Source organism: Lynx canadensis, chromosome B1 (assembly GCF_007474595.2).
Source record: "Lynx canadensis isolate LIC74 chromosome B1, mLynCan4.pri.v2, whole genome shotgun sequence".
In the NCBI taxonomy this organism is placed as follows: domain Eukaryota; kingdom Metazoa; phylum Chordata; class Mammalia; order Carnivora; family Felidae; genus Lynx; species Lynx canadensis.
The window spans coordinates 184,942,418-184,964,053 of NC_044306.2; the positions used below are offsets into that span (position 1 = coordinate 184,942,418).

The 21,636-nt window shown below is 37.8% G+C and overlaps 1 protein-coding gene across 5 annotated transcripts in view; it reads right to left on the reverse strand.

Annotated features, from left to right (window-relative positions):
* The window catches only part of RBPJ (recombination signal binding protein for immunoglobulin kappa J region), a 101,764-nt gene that overhangs the window by 58,320 nt on the left and 21,808 nt on the right, over positions 1-21,636 (reverse strand). For 2 of the 5 annotated variants that reach the window (XM_032593009.1, XM_030314083.2), the window contains exon 2: positions 7,459-7,641. The exons of the other annotated variants lie outside the window; for them this stretch is intronic. In XM_032593009.1, coding sequence (XP_032448900.1) covers positions 7,459-7,475 — 17 coding nt within the window. In that variant the 5' untranslated portion in view covers positions 7,476-7,641. The remainder of the gene's footprint in view (positions 1-7,458; positions 7,642-21,636) is intronic. 5 annotated transcript variants of the gene reach the window in all.

Here is a 21,636-nt window from a genome sequence, read left to right on the forward strand (position 1 = left end):
AGTCTCCCAAATAAGTCAATTATTAAATTTACAAGTTTTATAAAGGAGAGAAAAAGAAACTATTTTACCAAGTCCAAAAACCTAAAATGATGACTAATTTCCTCACCTTAATTAAACTATCTACTTTTCCTAAGGAGAATGTCCTGCTATAGTTAGTTTACTATTATTACTTGCTCAACAATACCAATGTTCCTTAATGAGCCATGTTGACATCTTCAAAAAAGTATTAATCCATGTTTTTGATAGATTCTTATCAAGATCTAAATGGGGCTATAAACAATACTCCTGAAACAAGGTACTTAGAAGTCCATGTTCCTTTACACAGTTTTGAGGAATCTGATAGGAAAACTTACATATACCAGGTATAGGTCTCCAGCAATTTCACCCAGGCAACTTTTCATTGTAGTTTCAATAATCAAATACTAATATAAGATCCATTATGTATAAGCCAATAATATTGATGCAACTGACAAATTAACTTCCTGGGCTTTTTTCTTCTTAATGTTTATTTTTGAGAGAGCGAGTGAGCGAGCAGGGTAGGGGCAGAGAGAGAGGGAGACACAAAATCCAAAGCAGGCTCCAGGCTCTGAGCTGTCAGCGCAGAGCCTGACATGGGGTTCGAACCCACAAACCACGAGATCATCACCTGAGCCGAAGTCGGGACACCCAACCGACTGAGCCACCCAGGCACCCTTAACTTTCTGGGCTTTTTAAATGATGGTGGTTCCTAGGTATGAAGGAAAGTTTAAGACTAAAATTAGATCCTTAATTCTAAGTATAAATTTGAACTTCGGAATGAAAATCAAAGTTAAAGGGGAGTCACAGTTCTAACTGTTGATTTTTTTTTTCCTGGTTATCCCTCAATGCCTTGGTTTGGTTCCAGTATTCCTCAAGAATTAATCCGACCAGTCTGGTCATTATACTCAACAAATCTTTTAATCTGACAGAGGAATACTACTTGTCCTGGGGTCAACCCTTTTGACTTCTGGACAACTTGCTAGGACCTACATTTTATACTATTTTTATAACATCCTCCTTTCTCTCACTTGGTCTGCCCAGTTCTCACACTCAAAAGCACTGTTCACACATTATTTTAAACAGGAAGACTGCAGAGCAAATATTCCTGTTTGTTAAGGCTGCATGTAAAATAGAGAGGAGGTTGTGGGGCAGGAAGAGAAGAAAGGATACAGAGAACACTGGGATGCAACAGAGCAGTGAAAAAGAAGAGAAAAGGATTGCCTGAGGAAGTGTCAGAGCCACCAAGCCGAAGAGAAATAAAGCAGTAATGGAGTGTCTGCGGCCATAAAAGGGCAATTGTCCACCTCCTAACAAACTAAATCTGGTCAATCCCAAATATGGAAATGTTTTAGTTCAAATACAGAGCTTTTCTTCTGTGGGATACGAGCATAGATCACAATCATTCTTTCCCTATTAAAAAAAAAAAAAAAACTCACACTTGGAGATCTACCATTGTGAGAAAAATCTGTTGAATTATTGTATAAACTATTTCCAAGATTTGTTCCCCCGAAGTCCAGGTCTTTCTAACAAAAAACCACTCTAGCCCTTACACAGTTATTCGAGGGCTTCAGTCTCCTCACTGTAAAATACAAACATTAATTGTAACAACCTGGAGAGCTGGAGGGGGCATTTTGTAAGTCCAACACTCCTTAAATACTAGCTATTATGCGCTCAAGATTTTCTCGGTCTTTAATACAAATTCTAACTCAGAGTTCAGTGAGGATAAAACTGAAGAAATTAAAATCATTTCAAAATGTGATTACTTCCTTATATATCCACTCATTCTCTCCATTTGTAAATTAAGAAGCTGGTACGTAAGAAATGGTCTGTCCTGCCATGACAGGTCAAGTGCATATTAATAACCTCTATTACCAAAAGTTTGTTCACTTAACAAGTATTTACTAAGTACCTGCTATGACTAGTCACTGTCTGGGGGCAGGGGATACAGGAGTCAACAAAACACAGTGTGACTTGCGGGGGTAGAGAGAGTGGCATTGAAAACTGGTTCTCAGCAGGTGGAGCCACAGCTTTTATTTCAAAAGTCAATGTTTCCAAAGGATTTTACCTGCTCCAAGTCACCACCTGTACCTGCCTTGTCCCTGCCCCAGGCCACAATTTCCCACTCACAGATTACTTTGTCCACAGGAATTTTAACCAAAAAGGAACTTTCACAAAGGTAAATTTCATGCAGACTTGATTAATCTAGCTGCTTAGCTGCTACTATCAGCACTTGCAGCACATTTTTAATCACCTTGGTCCTCCCATTGTGGTAATGAAACACAAAAGCACTCCACCAAAGTAAATGCTCTGAAAACATACTTTGTCCTACCGACCACCCCAAGAGTTCCTCCCCAGGATTCCTTATAACAAATAATCACAGAGCACAAGCGTGTGAGCGAGGGGCGGGCAGGGCGGGGGAGTGGAAGAAGGCAGCTGTCCTTTCCGATCGCTATTTTCCAAAGTCGTACATTTCCAGTCATTATTTTTAAAGAGTATATGCTGACGTGACGGTTGTTAAAGCAACACCTGACGACTTGTGGGCGTCATCTAAAGCTGCCATTATTTTATCTGCAGTTCACTCGCTCTGATGTGTAAGAACCTGGCCACATGGCTGATAAGGTCTCCATAATGAAAACCGTACCCCTCATTTAAGCAACAGGTTTGGCATGTGTGCACATTTCCGGCTCACCTACGCACTGGCCTCCCCATAATCACCTAGCAGTTCAATATTACAAGATAAACTAATTTCTTTTTTTTCACAAGCAAGATATTCCCCAATTTTCATGACAATTACTGACCTAGTATATTCCACTTCAGTTAGGTTCATGCTTGAGATAGGGTTCTAAAGTATTCTTTTAATAGATATCCCAGATTCCAGAAACAGGCAAAATGGCAATGTTTTTCAAAGTACTATAAATTAGCTTGAGAAAGTGCCTAATGCTAACAATGTTATCATTTATACAAAAGATTTTTAAAACTTTGTTATTTTCATAATCTAAAACATCTTTTTAAAACACTCTCAAAGCAGCTAATCTTCATTCTTAAGAGAGTTTTTGACTTGTTTTTAGTAACCAAAAGTATCCTGGAACCATATCTAATAATTAACAGTAATTTATGAAATGTTCTTTCTTCTAATCCTAGATATGTGGTTGGGGCCATCTGTGGCCACTGCTCTCAGTTCGAGGCCAACTAAACTAGAATACAGTTTAGTTTCTTTCTAAACTACATGTTAGGAGGAAAAATCTACCAAAGATAAAGGATACAAGTTGCTCTCATTCTCATGCATGCTGGTAACTAAAGTAAAGGGACATAGTTGTGAAGAAGAAATAAATGCCAGGAAGCAACACCATGAAACTTTGCAGTCTCAACAGGAGAAGCAGCATGAGGAAGAGAGAGGAGGTTGAGAATAAACCGGACTAAAATAATGATGAAAAGCCAAGCGATGCTGTTGATGAGGGTAGGAAGAACTGAACAGTCTGGGAGAAGGCAAGGTCGGGTGGGGAGTGGGAGGTTTTGGGGAAATGGAGTAATGGAAAAAAGGAATTAATTTTCCCATTCTCTGAATCCACAGGCTGTTTTCTGCCTCACCACTAGCAATTTACCCCTGCACACCCCTGCAAAGATAACCTACCATCAATGGCATACTTAATCCACTGGTTGAGGGGGTGGGGGGTGGGGGGGGGTGGTTACTACTTTATCTTCTGTAATTTCAAAACATGATTTCTAAGTTTAGTATATCGTACCCAATTCAGAGCAGGAACTATGTACGTCTGACTCAAATTCCAAGAACTTGCAAAGAAAGATGAATTGTGCTTATCATCTTTTGGCCTCCTATTCTGGCAAAGATTTCTTCCATTTTTCAACTCCCAAGTGGAGAAAGCTAATATACAAATTCCATTGCTATGAAACCATTTACCAGAAGTCTTCATTCTCTTATTGTTTTCTAGAGAGAAACTGTATTTCAGACACAATCCTAAAACAAACACATGCTGATATTGTCCTACTTTGAAGCTTTATTTTAAAATATTCACCAGAAACTCTGTGATCACCTTCAACAAATCTATAAAACAAATATCTGCCTGTTAGCAGGACACTGCAGTGGACACAGGCACAAATACAAAAAAATAAAAGGTCTAACATTTAACTACACTAAATATTATAATCTATCTGATTTATGCTTAATCTTTTTGCAACATTAAACTTATGTCTATCTTCTGAATTGAAGCAGCACCTGTTTATTACATGCAAAGTCCTAACATATAAGGAATGAGAAAATGAACTGGGTGGGTTTTAGTATATATCATCAGGTTTTGGGTTTTTTTTTTTTTTTTTAACTGTATGGGCCACTTTCATCAATGTAAAGTAAGAGTAAATTCGTCCTCAAGCAGTATATATTATAAATTTCTTACCTAGGAGACTTTAAATATTTACCAGGGCAAGCTCACACCTCTTCACACATACCAATAACATGACAAAAAACAAAAACAAAGGGGCACCTGAGTGGCTCTTGATTTCGGCTCAGGTCATGATACTGGGGGTCATGGGACCAAGCCCCACATAGGGCTCTGTGAGGAGCATGGAACCTGCTTGAGATTCTCTCTCACTCCCCCTTTCCCCTGCACATGCACCGTCTCTCTTAAAAACAACAACAACAAAAATGTTTCACAGCTCATTAACTATAACCTACTATCAGAGATAAGACCACTGACTGAACTGATAATCCTGTTTTAGATATCTGAAGTCTTCTGGCCAGGGTCAGTTTGGCGATCTAGATTTGTAAGACTGAGCTTCATACAATTTCCCAATTGACCAGTACTTAGGTCTCTGCAATCTGGCACATATACATGCCCCTAAAACAAAAGTTTTACAAAGCCATATTGTGGGATACATTAAGACATTTGCTATTCTGTTCTTTTCCGCTTCATTTAATTAAGGGGGAAAGGCAGTAACTTATTAATTTGACTCCAGAATAGGCTACTACTGGCAGTTTGAAGATCACTGATCTACAGATGATAAATACCAGAATGTATGCCAAGGGGCAGTATACTTGATCACTCTACTTGATAAAACACCCTTGTAATGCCACTCAAAAGCCATTATGTTCTCCTATTCTCCTCTACTCCTTAGATACTCTCCTATAATAACCTTCACTTCAAATGAAAGGGATGGTAAGGGGATCCTTGAAGGTAATATAGAGCACGGCATACCATCACAAGCCACAGACTGGAACGTATCCTAGTTATTTCTTAACAAGGTGAAACAAGACAGACCAATAGCATCTGTGACCATGGTAGGCACACTTAAAGCAATCCAATCAACATAAATGTGTATACATTTTATTTCAGCATTTTAAAAACCTGAAACAAAATATTTTTTAAATAGCCTTTTCTATAGCCCATGCTCTCTGATATTTTATTTTCTATTCTAATATGTGTCTTAATGCTGATCATAACCCATTAAATCAATTTCTTGAATGGGTTGAAACCTGCAATCTGAAAAACATAGCTTTAGAGAATGCTCTACTTGGGCAGAATTAGAGGACCATAGATAAATTACCAGTCTCTGGTGACCACCTTTCACTGATGAGAAAAAGCCCAAAGAATTGAAAGCATCAGTCAAATAGTGATTGTTCATTTAGCTCTAGGAAGATCATCTGAGAAAGTGTAAAACTCAAGGTAAGAAAAATATGTTAATAGCATCCCCCCTCCCAGACCAGGTTCCTAATCTGGCATTTGATAATCATCTGTTACTCAACAATGGCTTCCTACCCAGCACTGTGTGTATAATTTATTTATATAGATATATAACCTATATATAGATATGTACGTGTACATACACACACACACACACACACATATACATACACACACATATAAAATGCATTAACATAAATTATATAATTATGTATACTTATGTTACTATATTTTTAATATATAAACCTTTTTTCCATATCATTTTTACAACCTGTCAAAATAATAAACTAAGTGTTAGATCTGAAACATAGGTCAGTTGGCACTAGAGTGTAAGCTCTTAACCACTAAGTTATAAACTTTTCCAAAGGGTTCCCAACTCTGGTCTCTGCATCAAGAATCCTCTGTGGAGTTAAAACAAAACAAAACAAAACAAAACAAAACAAAACAAAACAAAACAAAAAACAGATGCCCCATGTACTATCCCACAAAAAGAGATTTTTAAAGCTGAAATAGCAAATATTATAAAGAAATACATTTTATAAACAATGTATTCAATATCATCTCCAACCCATGTCAGAAAAGATCTTTTTAGAGAGTAGATACTATTGAACTGAATGATTGCCTTGGTTAATAAGCAGCCGACCTTACCTCAAAACTTGATTACACTGCTGTCATTATAGGCTAGAATTTAATATAAAGCCCTTTTGTCTTATGTTTAATAACTAAATTCCACCTAGAATTTAACTGCTAACCTGTCAAAAGATCTTAACATAAGGTAGCCCAACTGATAAAAATTACAGACTGCTCTGGTATATTTCTATTAAATTTACCTATCAATGATTTAAACTGTTACCTTCCCAATATACTTTCCTTCATTACCTAAGAGATGAAGAATTCCAAACCCAGTACAACAGTAATAAACTCTGCGTTCTTCCTGGGTTTATTCACTTCCACCATCCCTAAGCAAACATTTAGCAGGAAGCACGCCATACAAAAGTAGGTTTCCAAGGTTTCAAATAATTAAAAAGTAGTTTTGACTACATCAGTCAAATAAAATGTATGAACACAAAAACCCTAACAATTTTTGATGGTTAAGTGGGTAATATGAAACCTAGAATTACCACTATTAGCAACCACAAATAACAGTGGGACTACATACCACAAACACGTGAATGATTAATTAGAGAAGCAGTAACAATCGCTGTTAATAAGAAGACACTCATTTTCCTCTCAGGAAAAATTATTTGTAAAAGACAAAACAAGCATGAACTATAAATGGTCCAAGTAAGAATGATTTTGTTTAGTCAAATTAAGGCTCCAACTAAAGCATTTAACCAACTATTTCCTGTTCAGGCCATGAAATGACAGCACGGCAGACAAACTAGTCTATGATGCAGACCACAGAGCTTATTACAGACTAATACATGAATAATTCCTAAACTATTTGGTAAAAGAAATTACAGCCCATCACTATTAAAATCCAGGGAAAATATCCATCCCAGTGTCTTCTATAACCATTTCTTGGGGCGGGGGTGGGGGTGAGGTGGGGAGGGAATCATTCATCAAGCTGGTGATAGATACATGGGGTTTTTTTTAACAAAAGAAAAAATACTATCACCATAAATCCATAACCACATCTATAATCTAAGTATTAAAGTCTCTTTAACTATGTGACAATTAAATATAGAATCATGAGCGTTCATTCTATCCATGACCCTGGGGTCACTGGGAGATTTCTAAAGCATACCTTTTAATCCACGCCATGGTACTTCAAGAACATGTTAAGGTAAGTCACAGCTTGGAACACTTCGATGCACCTCAAAACACCTCAGCCAGTGTATCTGTATCATTCTCCTTTCCTTTTGAGATCATAATGGTTCCGAAGAACTATAACGCTTCCATTTGAATGATAGTCTCATAATTTCAATGACTTAAAAACAAAAACAAAAAATAAGGACTTAAGTGTTGGTATGTTAAGCCACTGGTGCACTGTTAACTGCTGCCACGACTAACAAAAACAAAGCTGCTGCTGCTATTACGGAAGTCATTTTTTAACGTGAGGCCTCATTATGAATGAGAAGGAATACATGCTTAGCAGTTGGCGCGACAGCTCTGGCTTTACGGAGATCCAACAAAACCCCACAAAATCTCTTTGCCCCAACTGATTCTTCAGTGTTCTTTTCACGAAATGAAAATAATCTAAAAAGACAGATCTGAACACTTGGTGGGTGCCTCTGGTGGACCAACTCTTCTACTCTCTGTTAAAAGAGAGCTGAAAATAACCCACACAACGTATATAAAAGGGAACTCATTAGTAAGTACAGCAGAGGGTCCTGTCCCACCTGATGCTAACATTGCTAAATCTTTTTAATTCCATGGAAGTCATTACGCTGAAAAGAGCTCCAGTTCGTAAAGCTTACTTTTATAAGAGTATGCACGTATCAATGAACAACACATGGCTAACTACCAAGTGGTACTGCTGCTCTGCGGCTGCCCTGGCAGGTTTCTGTCCCGCGGTCCTCACTCCCACCCACCTTTCTTATATAAAATACTTAAAACACTTCATTATTCAAGTGATACGATAAGTTTATATGCCACATTGTAAATCTAAGAATTCACTCTACTTTTGCCTCAGGTTTAGCAATCTGTGACAGTCACCAGAAGGAGTACTCAAGCTACACAGAGAAAGTAAAACTGACAATCAATACGCATTTGTCATAAAGCAATTAAAATTACTTTAGGATGACTGAAATAAAAGCAAGCCATAAAAAGGGCTTCCAAAGAAAAAGAGTCACCGGAACAGGTCTGTTATGCTCTGGGTCTATGGAACAGCTCGTGTGACGGTAAAAGACAAGAAATGGAAAATGACAAAATTTCCCAGCCAGCACTAAAAAGTCTGTGTTCAGGAAAAAGTGGAACTATTTCCTTTTTGCAAAAGTAGGTTCAATTGATGAAAACCTTTCAAAGTCCAATGTCAGAAAATTACATATTTTTGAGATTTAGATTTATTGCAGGTTGTGGAGAACGCAGATAACAAAATACAGGTCTCTCTTCAGAAAGCTGATAACAGTGACAAAACTGCATAGAGGAAAGAACTCTACCAGGGTAGGCAGGAAGAAGCTAATGAAGAACACAATCAAGGGACCCGGCCCAGTGAAATCACTAGAGCCACGGTAGTCTTTCTGAACAGATTGTTTTACCACGCAGTGGAACCCCCCTGCCCCTTCTCACTTCACCTCAAGGCCTCCTGACGGGCCAATGGATGTTACAACTCCCTGGAAGGGCGCTCGCGTTGCTTCCTCTACCCTGCTCCTCCACATAAATGCGTCCTACACACAACTACTAGCTTAATATTCCTGAAGGACAGCTCCTCCCTTGCACGTAAAAATTAATGTCAACTATTGGGAAATAGGGCAAAATATAAATACATTAGATAAAAAAGAATCAAAGCCTAGGTCCGAAGCTCTTATTACGTCGTTTCATTTTTAGAACCTCATTTTATAGAGGACAAAATGGACACTGTGGTCAACTAACTGACCCAAGAAAGCAAGCAGCAAAAGAACTAGGACCTAAATCTAGACCTTTTAGCTAGAATTTCAGCACTTTTCTGTTACAATATTGTTGCAGAATATTGCTGGGGGAGTGGGGGTCCTGAGGCTGACATCCGTTGTCATTATGCCAAGAACCGTGCAAAGCACCACTGCTATTTCATCCTGGTCTACCACGCCCGAGACTGAGGAGTTAGTTGCCTCCTTCTGCAGCGGGGAGGTCGGGCTCAGAGATTATTTAAGCAATCTGCTACGCCAATCTATCTTCTAGAGTAAGTCAGAAGAAATCAAGTCCAACACTTACGTTTGTTTTTCAACCTGGGTGATATAACAATAATTTAATTTTACAAAGCCTTCTTCACTCAAAACCCAGTCAAACATATGTAAATAGATCTGTAGCCATGGTTTATATGTACACTTTGTCAAGCCACTAAGGATTAGAATCAGACATATACACTAAAATCAGAATCTCCATTTGAGTTCTACAAATGAAATCTAGTATTTCCATGAAGTTATACACTTAAATATCTTTTCAAGAGGACTTGGAAACCACAGTAGTTATCAACATGAATTTTAGATGACCAAAGAAAAATGAGCAATGAAAAGTATTTTCCTTAGGAGGATACATGCCAGGATGCCCGGTTGGCTCAGTCAGCAGAGCATGTGACTCTTGATCTCCGGGTCATGAGTTCAAGCCCCATGTAAGGTGTGGAAGCTACTTAAGGAAAAAAAAAAAAAAGAGGGTACACTGCCACATTTTTCCAAATAGGTCCTGTCTCATAAACTACTACCAGTATTAGCCTCATGGAAAGAGATATTTACTAGCTCAGAGAGGGGAGGCCATTCAGTCAGGTTATCAGTAATTAAAAATACAAACAAAACAAGCCCCCTCCCCAAAAGTAGATGGACAGCTCCCTCCAATACTTCAAAGCATTATTAAACTAAAAGAGAAACAAAAAGCACTGAAGAAAAATCCGCCAAGTTAAGGAAAGGAAACTCCTAAACAATTTCAAATTTGAATGGAAACCATGCATCCACACTACATTCCAAAACTAACTGCAGAAGTGATCAACACAACTACTACGGCCACTGTTTGGTAAGTAGTTAGATGACTCAAAGAAACCACTTTATACACTGCTGAAACAAAATCTTGCAGAATTACTACATTTAAGAGTCAAACTATTACAATAAAAAACTTAAAGGTCTTTTTAAAAATATCTTCATCAATAACACTAACCCTTCTGTATAACTCATTTTACAAGCATTAATATCCAAAATAGTGGATTACAATAGGAATGCCCCTCAGAAATTCTGATGTGCAACTATATACTTTTTAATTGTAAAATTAGTGTTTTAATTAAAGACTCTATGCAACTGTCTACAAAATATTTCACTTCTTATAAAAGAGACAAATATATTTCCATGCCAGTCGTTACAGCCTCCTTCACTATGCTATGTCCAACAGGGAAACTGTTATCTTTATCTTTTTAAACGTATTATCTAACTACCAAAGACCTGGAACAAACTAGGCACTAACGACCTAAGTATGTGAAAATGTTATGCACCACATTTTGGATACATGATTGACAACTAAACAAAGAATGTTCATGATGGGGGGCATGTCTGATATACTCTAAAACATAGTAAGTATAGAAACATTTGAGGGGCGCCTGGGTGGCTCAGTCAGGCATCCGACTTCGGCTCAGGTCATGATCTCATGGTTCATGAGTTCGAGCCCCGCGTTGGGCTCTGTGCTGACAGCTCGCAGCCTGGAGCCTGCCTCGGGATCTGTGACTCCCCTTCTCTCTCTGTCCCCTCCCCAACTCATGCTCTGTCTCTGTCTCTCAAAAAATAAAGAAATATTAAAAAAAAAAATTAAAAAAAGAAACATCTGAGTAAATGAAAGAAAATATTTAGGAAGGACTTATATACTGCAATGACAATATTAAGGACAACAGAGACTTTATTTATTTTTTTTTTCAACGTTTATTTATTTTTGGGACAGAGAGAGACAGAGCATGAACGGGGGAGGGGCAGAGAGAGAGGGAGACACAGAATCGGAAACAGGCTCCAGTCTCTGAGCCGTCAGCCCAGAGCCCGACGCGGGGCTCGAACTCACGGACCGCGAGATCGTGACCTGGCTGAAGTCGGACGCTTAACCGACTGCGCCACCCAGGCGCCCCTAAGGACAACAGAGACTTTAAAAGAAGATAGTTTGACATAGGACATTTTTGACTGAATTCTGTTTTGTTTGTAACTACTGAATACAATGCTTATGAAGGTAGATTAGCACTACTGCTAAAGGGTAAACTTCAAAAAATTAGAAACAGATGCCAGTAACTTCAAATTTTTAGGTTTTTGTAAATAGACTCACATAGTAATTTGAAATGACAATAATGAATGCATTCTGATGTTCACTGCAATATTACTTACTAAGAAAGGAATGAGAATTTCTTTCCAACACAGGAATAGTTAAATTATGGCATATCCACACAATGGAAATAATAGTCAACGATACTGAAATTTATAACATGGTAATATGCTAATTATATACAGTTACTTAATTATATACAGTGTTTTCCCACATTGTGTATCTTTTTATATATTTTAACAAATATAGAGACTTATAAACACAACATTTATAAATATCTAAGTTCCATGACATCAAGAACCATTTCAGATGTACCTCTAGCACTTATCACAGTGTCAGAGAGGTGTCTTCACATAGGAGACAATGAAGCGTGGTGGTTAGAAGAACGGGCTCTGAAGAAAAGACTGCCTGGGTCTGAATCTGAATCCCAGATCCACAACTTACGAGCTAGCTATGCAACTTCAAGCAAGTTAATCATCACTAGGCACCTAAGCTTCTCCTTTTGAAAAATTGGGATAAAAATACCGTTTGTGTAATGGAAGAAAAAAAAATGAGTTAATACATGTAAAAGCTTTAGAACAGTATCTGGCACATAATACTGCCCAAATGAAAGGAGACAGAGGATGAGAAAGAGAAGCAGTGGGTTCTCAAATACCTAAGTAAATGAATGGATACTATCTTTACAATATAGATAGAAATGCTAAAAGCATACATAAATATTAAATAAGAGTTTTCCAAACTTTGCTTACCATCACCAAAAGTAGGTTTTTATACATAACCTGATATGCACTCAGAAATATTAACTGTATCCTATTCTGTCATGATTTAATTTAAATGCTAGTTGTAACCCAATAAATTAATTTCATGCCAACTAGCAGGTCACTTTCTAAATCACAGACTCTTAAATTCTCCTTTATTTCTGTCCTTCAACTTTATGTTTCTAAATAAAGGGCAAGAAAATTTACCCATTAAATCAAGAATCTAAGGTCAGAAAATACTCCAAAAAAGTTTTTGATCTGTCACATATTTTTGTTTCCTTCTTTCTCAATTCTACTCTTTACATTTAAATGACGAGAAATCTCAACAGAAAATTTAAGAGATCATTAAAAGGTGATACAGAAATTTGCCAGCTTTTAACATACGGAGGTAGAGTTACTCTTGAAGAAATTAAGTTTGGACGACAAAAGAACATAAAATTAAGAAAGTTATGAAAGAATACAGGTTGGTGCATTTGGGGTTTAGCTGGACAACTGCATTCCCACAGGGTCTTTTCCTGATCCAGCTTCTTAGATTCTCCTACCCATACAAATACAATGTACGTTCTAGCCATAGTGGAACTTAGAGATTTCTCAGAACACACAATGGTGTTTCAGATCTCTGGACTTCTTCACATGACCCCCAAACTGCAGGAGCAGTGTGTGAAATAGACTTTAACATCACAATGACAATATAAGAGTAAAGGAGAGTCTGGGTGGCTCAGAGTGTTAAGCATCCCAACTCTTGATTTCAGCTCAGGTCATGATCTCAAGATCTTGAGATGGAGCCCCACATTGGGCTCTGCACTGAGAGTGTGGAGCCTGCTTGGGATTCTCTCTCTCCCTCTTTCTCTGCCCCTCCCTGGCTCATGTGCTCTAAATAAACAAACATTATGAAATAAATAAATAAATAAATAAATAAATAAATAAAGGAGACAAAAAAAAAAAGAAATAGGTGAGACCAGAAGTGAAAAACAAGTTTGTTTTTTTTTTTAATGTTTTCAGCGCCTACAACGTATGACATACTGAGCCAAGTTGGTATTTTTATATAAATCCTCACAAGCTTATTGTATATAAAAATATTTTGAGAAAACATGGTATACTGAGTTGATGAAGCAAAGTCTTTTAAATTTTGTAACATAATTTACAGGATGTGTTCTACAGACACTTGAATTTTAAACAATTTCTGTCAACCAAGTTTTGGAAACAATCTTGTTATATAATGACAGAAAATTAACAACTGCTATTATCAAAAGTATGAAAACCACACATTCTAGGAATTTCAACTTTAGTTTTTGCCAATGCTAAAGAGGATTATAAACCTAAAGTTAAACCTAACTTTGAGTAATTTTCAAAGAATCTTTCCAAGAATCATAAACTATCATGATTCCCATCCTGATAATAAAACTGTACTTCCTTTTCCAATTAGGGATAAGAGAACATCAGAACCTATAGCTAAGAGGCTAAACTCAAGATCAACAAGGCTCAATAACTAAAAGACATTGTGATACAGCAATTCTGGAAGATGGAATATTCACCTAATTTTACTTTTGAGGAACTCCCAACTGGGAAAACTCTTTTCTTAAAACGTATATCCTAACCTTCGGTAACATTGATAAAAACTTCCATCAAAGTGGCTGAGGCTGCTGCTACTCTTAAAATAGTAAACACCCGGGGCACCTGGGTGCCTTAGTCGGTTGCGTGTCCGACTTCAGCTTAGGTCATCATCTCATAGTTCGTGAGTTTTGAGTCCCACATCAGGCTCTGTGCTGACAACTCAGAGCCTGGAGCCTGCTTTGGATTCTGTGTCTCCCTCTCTCTCTGCCCTCCCCCTGCTCACGCTCAGTCTCTCTCTCAAAAATGAATAAACTTAAAAAAAAAAAATTAAATAAACACCCAGGGTTCAACCACGATATGCCCCCATATTTCTGCTAGAATTCTAGATGACACAGTATACATACACAGGTATAATTTAAACATAATTACACACAGGCATGCGCGCGCGCGCGCGCACACACACACACACACACACACACACACACACACACCCCTATCCTTTTTCAAATGGATCGGTGTTAGCAAGTTGTTACCTGTCCCAGAGACCAAAGCTAGGAGGGGGGGGAAAGTGGAGAGGGACATGAAAAACCAGTCGTTCAAAAGTGCTGAGTAAAGGATGTTAGGGAAGCAAAAGCAGTAGCAGCAAAGTAAATCAGCTCATAAACACTACTATACACTTACTCAAAACAAGCAAATCAACAGAAGCTTCTTTCCGTTCTAGGACTTGGGAGGAAACTAAGAAATGCTAAAGAGCCTGAGTCAAATTTACCTCTACTTTCTTCGTACTTTTTATGTACGTACACATTTATGAGTTTACGGGTGAACTGAGCTTCTTCTCTCCTTCAGCTTAGCTATTTAGGTCCCTTTTTCCTTGAAATAAAATGCAAATTTTGGTGACTTAAAAAGAGCGTGTTGTCATGAGTAACACAAGAACGTGCTGATCAAGTTCTGCAGTCGAGTCAGGAGTCACAGGTTAGACACTTACTGATCACGTGACATCTCACCCATCACAATCTTGGTGGCTAATACCTGCACAAAACTGCAGTAATAATGCTTCTATATGAAAGCATTAAAAAACACTGCCTGCCTGTGGAGGCATAAACATTTACTGACTCTGGAAGCACAATCTGGGAATCAGTTACAACGTCTGCCAATGCCACAATTCTAGAATCAAAATAAAACACTTTCCTAGGAATGTTTTAATTTAATGTTCAAGAAGTACTTATGATTTAAGTTTGAAAAAATTTTCACACTTAATGTTTATTCCAATTATGCAGGCGATGATCCAGTCTGTGGCCCTAACTCATCATGCCTTCAAGCATTCTCTCCTTTCTCTTGACAAATTCATTAGCTCAACAAATATTTGAACTACAACGTGGCAGCCGTTTTTAAGCACTATGGATACTTGACTGCACAGATCACACCAAAATCCAGCACAGAGTTAACACTGTAATTAAGAATTCCATATGGTGGTAAATGCTATGGAGAGAAACAGAGAAGAAAAGGACAAGGAAGACAGGATACGGGGTGCAACTTTAACTAAACCCTCACTGAGGTCATATTTGAGCCAAGACCTGAAGGAGGTGGCGAAAGCGGCAGGGCCAGGACTCCTGAAGCAAGAGACCAGTGTGGCTGGGACACAGAGGCTGCAGGACAATGGATCAGACGGGCCACTGTGTGAGGGTGAGGGAGTATGGGTAGGGGTGCGCATGCACCTGTTCTTGGGGCCACCACGGATCACCAAGGCCTCAGCTTGTTACTCTAAATTTTGAGTCGAGGAAGATTAAGATCTAAGCCAAGGAAGATGAGCATGAGTCTGGCTGGGGAGCAGAGAAAGATAGTGAGACATAAAAGAAGAAGCAGAGACAAATCAGGCAGATACTTAACTATGGAGGTAAAGATGACGGAGCCTGACACCAGGGTGGAAGCAGTGGAAATGTCACACGTGACAAAAACTACAGGCATATTTTACATCTTTTTAGAGAGAAAGAAAGAGACAACACATGCTCATGTGAGCGGGAGAGGGGCAGGGGGGTGAGGAGAGAGAGGGAGAGAGGAGGGGGGCAGAGAGGGAGAGAGGAGGGGGGCAGAGAGGGAGGGAGGGAGGGAGGGAGGGAGAGAGAGAGAGAGAGAGAGAGAGAGAATGAGTATCTTAAGCAGGTCCACACGGGGCTGGATCCCATGATCCTGGGATTGTGACCTGAGGCTCATTGGCCAACTGAGCCACCCAGGTGCCCCTGGGCATATTTTAAAGACAAAACTAACAACATCTGCTGACACACTGGATGGCAGAGTTGGAGGGAAAAAGGAAGAGGCCAAGGGTGACTCCAAGGTTTCTTCTAGCCTAAAAAACCAAAGGATGGAGTGAGTTACTGAGCTGGGGAAGACCGGAGATTTGAGGGCGGTTTCAATACTCTGATGTGGACATACATAAACTGGATATGCTCAGATATTCTAATAGAGTTTAAAATTACAGTTTATCAGAACTTTCTGCCAAGGATAGGGAGATGGGACAAGTCAAGTTAGTCTCTTTAGTTCCTTCTTGCAGTTGGATTAGAAAAAAAAAAAAACTGATGAGGTAAAAGTATTCTTTATTAAACAAGTGTTCTGATAATCTTCATATTTTAATTATGCATCCTGGGCCATCTGCAATTGTCAGTATTAAATAAAAGATAAAGTGGCAAGAACATTTAAGAAAATGTCTAATAACAGAGACTAATTTAAGGGAGATAATCCATAGTCAAACACTGTAGATGTTAAACAATAAAGGCAATTTCAGCTAAGAACAGCAACCTATTATCGGATGCTCTCCAGCTACTAAAATGCCTCAGTCTCAAACCCACAGATTAGAAATAATAAGTTTAACAGATAACACGGAGTGCTTTCCACATGCTAAGCATCTCATTTAAATTACCAATTATCTTCCATTAGCTTACCTGTTACAGTGGGACTGAAAGAAATTATTAAAGCTAAGAGCTGTCCTATAACTTTAGCCATCCTAGGAAGAACTAGTTTAAGTCTCCAGACACTCCTTTTAATCTGTTGTTTTACTTTTCCATTTACCATCTTCATCTATATTTTGTATTCTCTTCATGCTTTTCAATTTTCCAATGCCAAATGCTATGCAAGTTTGACATGCAACAAACAGTATGTGTGGGTGTATGTGTTGATAGGAAAGGAACAGCAAGGAAAAGCATGTGTGAATGAGTTCCAAAACAACACATTTTTCTGAAATGGAACTACAATGAAATGTATTAATAAAAGTTATAATTCAGATGGTGGGCCTATAATTACAACTCTGCTACAGAGCAATGGACTGCAGAGACCTAGGGAAGTAAATATATGTTTTCTAGAGAGCAATGAATAATAAGAGCAAGGAACCTCCCTCATACACTTATTCTCACTTCTCTGTTCTCATTGTAATTTCAGTTAGAAAATTATTATGACAGTCATCAAGATTCTGGAGGCAGTTTCACAATTAACAGGTAACACCTTCTCGGTGGCAGCTCATTCACCTCTCTTCTATGAAACCTGTGTCACTTAGGTTATTTCATCAGATGCAGGGACTATTTTATTTCATCTACCTAATAATTCAAAATTCTTTCAAAAACAGTTCCTCGGTTAAACAATAAGCAGGCTAGAACATCTAGTACAATACCTTCTCTGTGTTTTGGGCACTTCAAAGTGTACAAAATTTCGTACATATTGCCTAATCCTCACAATATTCCAATAATGATATTAAAAGCCTGCAGTCCTCTAAATCCAGTTTATGCTATACCTTGGATCATCACAGCGTCTGCCCACTGGTAGGATAAGCATTTGGGGTCATTTTTCCAATAGCCATAATATGCAGGAGTTGTAAAAAAGTGAGATCTTTTGTAATCATCTTTGTGGCAACAAACACTATTTTCTAGTAGTGGATCTACACAAGAGTACCGTGGTTGCACAGTTTTATGAAACTCAATTTTACTGTATTCACACTCTAATAAAACAAAATAAGGCCTATCCCCTCCCCCCAAAAACCTCAACAAAAACAACTCAAGTGTCCACTGGCAGATGGATAGATTTTTTAAATGCATATGCACAAATGGAATACTATTTTGCCATTAAGAAGGAAAGAAATTCTGACGCATGCTATAAAATGGATGCTTGGAGACATTATGCTAAGTGAAATAAGCCAGTCACAGAAGGACAAATAATGTATGACTCTACTTACAGGAGGGACCTGAAGCAGTCAAATTCATAGAGACTAAAAAGCCGAATCATGGTTACCAATTTACTTACCAGGGCTCAGGGTAAGGTGGGAAGGAGACTTATTGTTTAATGGGCTTAGAGCTGCAGTTTAGGAAGACAGAAGAAGTTCTGGAGATAGACGATGGTATGGTTGTACAACAACATGAATGTACTTAATGACAGTGAACTATACAATTAAAAATGGTTAAAATTTTAAAATTTATGTTATGTATATTTTACCACAATAAAAAAAACTGAACATACCTTATAGAAATATATCAGTGGATAGTAACTTATTTTATTCCTTATATTTTAATAAAAATTTCCCTTATTTTTCCTCAAACCTAGGTTTTTCCCAAACCTATTTCTCATTCTATTTTTGTTATCTTCATAAAAGGTGCCACCTAGGCACTCGGAGAGCCACAACATTCAATCTTTTACCTTCTCATCCTAAGCCACTAAGACTGATTTTAAATCTGCACCACTGCTCGAATCTGATTTTTTTCCTCTCGTTTCTAAAGACGCGACCTTCATTATTGCATATGATCACTGTAACAGCCTCATAGCCAATCTCCCATCCTCAAAAATCTAGCCTTCATAGTTACTGCTCTTAAAATACAGCTCACATGAAAACCTTCTGAAAGGCTTCCATTGTCTACTCAAGTTTAAAGTTCTGAACAACACATTAAAAAATACTTTGTTATTTGGTCCAGCCTACGTTTCTGGACTCATCTTCCACAAGCCCTTCTTCCTTCCTATATTCTACATCAGATTCTATACTCCTTGTTTCCTCACCATACCAACTAGGCTCTCCTGCCTCCATGCTTTTACTCATGCTTCTTTATCGGTGCAGAATCCCCTTTGTTTCCATTCCCATTGAGTTGTATTCACCAACTCTCATATACTGCTATAAATATGGGTGCGAGTAATATAAGCTTTTGGAGAACAATTTTGGCAGCATCTATCAAAACTATAAATGTGTATGTATCCTGGCAATTCCACTTCTAAGTATGTCCTGCAAAAATATTCATGCATATGTGCCACACAAAGATATTTACTACAGTGTTGTTCCTAAAAGAGAAATCTAATTGTACACCGAACGGGAAGTGGCTAAATAAATTCCATTACACCTATATTATGGGTATGGAATACCACACAGATTTAAAACAAGAGTGAAGTAATCCTAAATACATGCCAAGAGAAGAACTCAAATTACCATTACATTTTAAAAATAAACATAAGATAGGAATATGAGACCATCTGCCCTGAAGAAAACCCAAACTATATGTATGTACATTAAACGTGTAAGTACACAGAAAATTGTCCGGAGGAATATGTTCTAAATTTTTAACAGTGGTTACCTCTGAGGAAGAGAGCAGCATTGGAGACTTCTAAACTATCATAATAATGACATAGGAATATATTCTTGTATTAACTGTGTTACATTTCAATAGGTTACAAATAAGCAGGAAGCACCTACACAGACAGGTAAGACAGACTCTCCTGATCTATCTGGCCTGATTTAGCTCCTACTCTATTTAGCCAATGGTACCAAACTTAACCGAACGGCAGTGGCTATCTGGAGAAGCGCAGGCAGACAACCTTGGCACAGATTAACCTTGGTTCTCACAGCTGTCAGTACCACACTCAGGTTCAGCTCTAGCAGAGTTGAGAAAACAGATGCATTCTCCCTGGGCCACTACTCAGGCTGACTTTTCAACTGACTTTCTATTTTCTTCCAGTCAAAGAATGTTTGTAAACACTGGCACTCCTGGCTTCTGAATCAACTTAATCTCCAAAGAGAACCACATCCCTACTGGGAAGGGCAGAGGACAGAGTCAGTACATAGGTATTCCTGCGCAAAATCTGCCTCCAGATTTCCAGAACTCATCTTCCTCTAGCATAATTTAAAAGTTTAAAAATAAGAAGAGGAAGAAGAAATCCTTTGAGTTTTGCTAAAACCCCCAGTCTGAATGAACTTCTCCTGTACCTGAAGGTTCCTTGTGAAATGTCTCTATTATAGGAGCCATTGTATTTCCTGGCATCCTGCAGTTAGTTATGAGCAATGACAGATTCTGCACTACAGCCCAAACTACTGAGGACGAAACTTTAACTCATCTTTTACAAAACTGAAGGTGTTCAAAATTCTTGCCTGTACCAGGTGTTTAAGAAATGACTGTGAATAGAATTTGCTGAAAACATTTCAGTGCATGATACCAGACAGTTCGCAGATGGGATATTTTTAACTTCAGAAATAAAAATGTCAACAGGCAACATCAATTTTTAAAAGACTGAGCAGTAAGTTTTAAATGGAGCTCCATATCAACTTATCGGGCAAAATGAAAGCTTCGAGTTGGAAGAGAATATAAAACGTTCAATGGCATTTAAACGAAAAAAAGTCCGTCCCTATGGTAACCTAAGGAAAAAAACCTGTTTGTAGCCCCTTCACGTCATAAGAGCCTAAATATAATCACAGCTTCTGCATATTCTGATTATTTTATCAGTATACTATACAAATCTTTGCCAAAAAATGAAAATACAAATCTCATTTACTACATTTTATATATATCCTTTCCTTGTGACCTACGTTTGATGATAAAAACACAATCCTGTCTTCTCTTATTTTATATTAAATAAAACTGATCAAGATGTAAAAATTATTGGAAATGTTAAAACTTGCTGAAAATATTCCTTGGTAGTGGTACGTTAGGTCATGCTCTGAAGAATATTCTGAATTATAACAGCTAACATTTATTAGTAAACTTGGTGTGTAAAAAAGATTGTCTAGTATTATCTCATTTACTTACTACCAACTCTGTGGGAAGTATAATAATTCCATTTTATAAATACAGAAATTGAGGCTTAAAGAAGTCAAGTAACTTGCAGAAAGTGACATTTCAATGGCAGAGCCAGAATTCAAAGTCCGGTCTGATTCCAAAACTAATACTCACCTGCCACTCACCATATGCAATTTTATAAATCCAATCAAAACAAAAATAAACTCTGTTCTGCTAAAATGTATCTCCCTTTGCTGTGAATTACTTCTCAGGAGACTAGAAACAGGGAAATAAAGCTAGTATAAAAGGAAGTCATATTGACATTAACATGATTTTTCCCAGCATATTAATGTTTTAAGGCAACTGGAACAAGCTTTTTCACAATTACAGAGAAAACCTTAGCAAAAGATGAATATTTTAAGGAAAAAAACCCTGAAAAATCTACCAAAGTACTTTTCTTTCTTGTAAATAGTGGTTGATCTAGTGGCTTCAGGAATTGTTACTCTTTTGGCTAAATTAACCTATTTGGCAAAACAAAGCTGCCTGTGAAGATGAAGAAACTGCAAAAAAATTCCACCTGTATTCAAACAATGGATTAATGAAGAAGGCTACACACCTCGGATTCAATTTTTAATTTTAATGAATAGTCTCTCGGAAGCAATGCCCTTCTAGAACTTACAACTC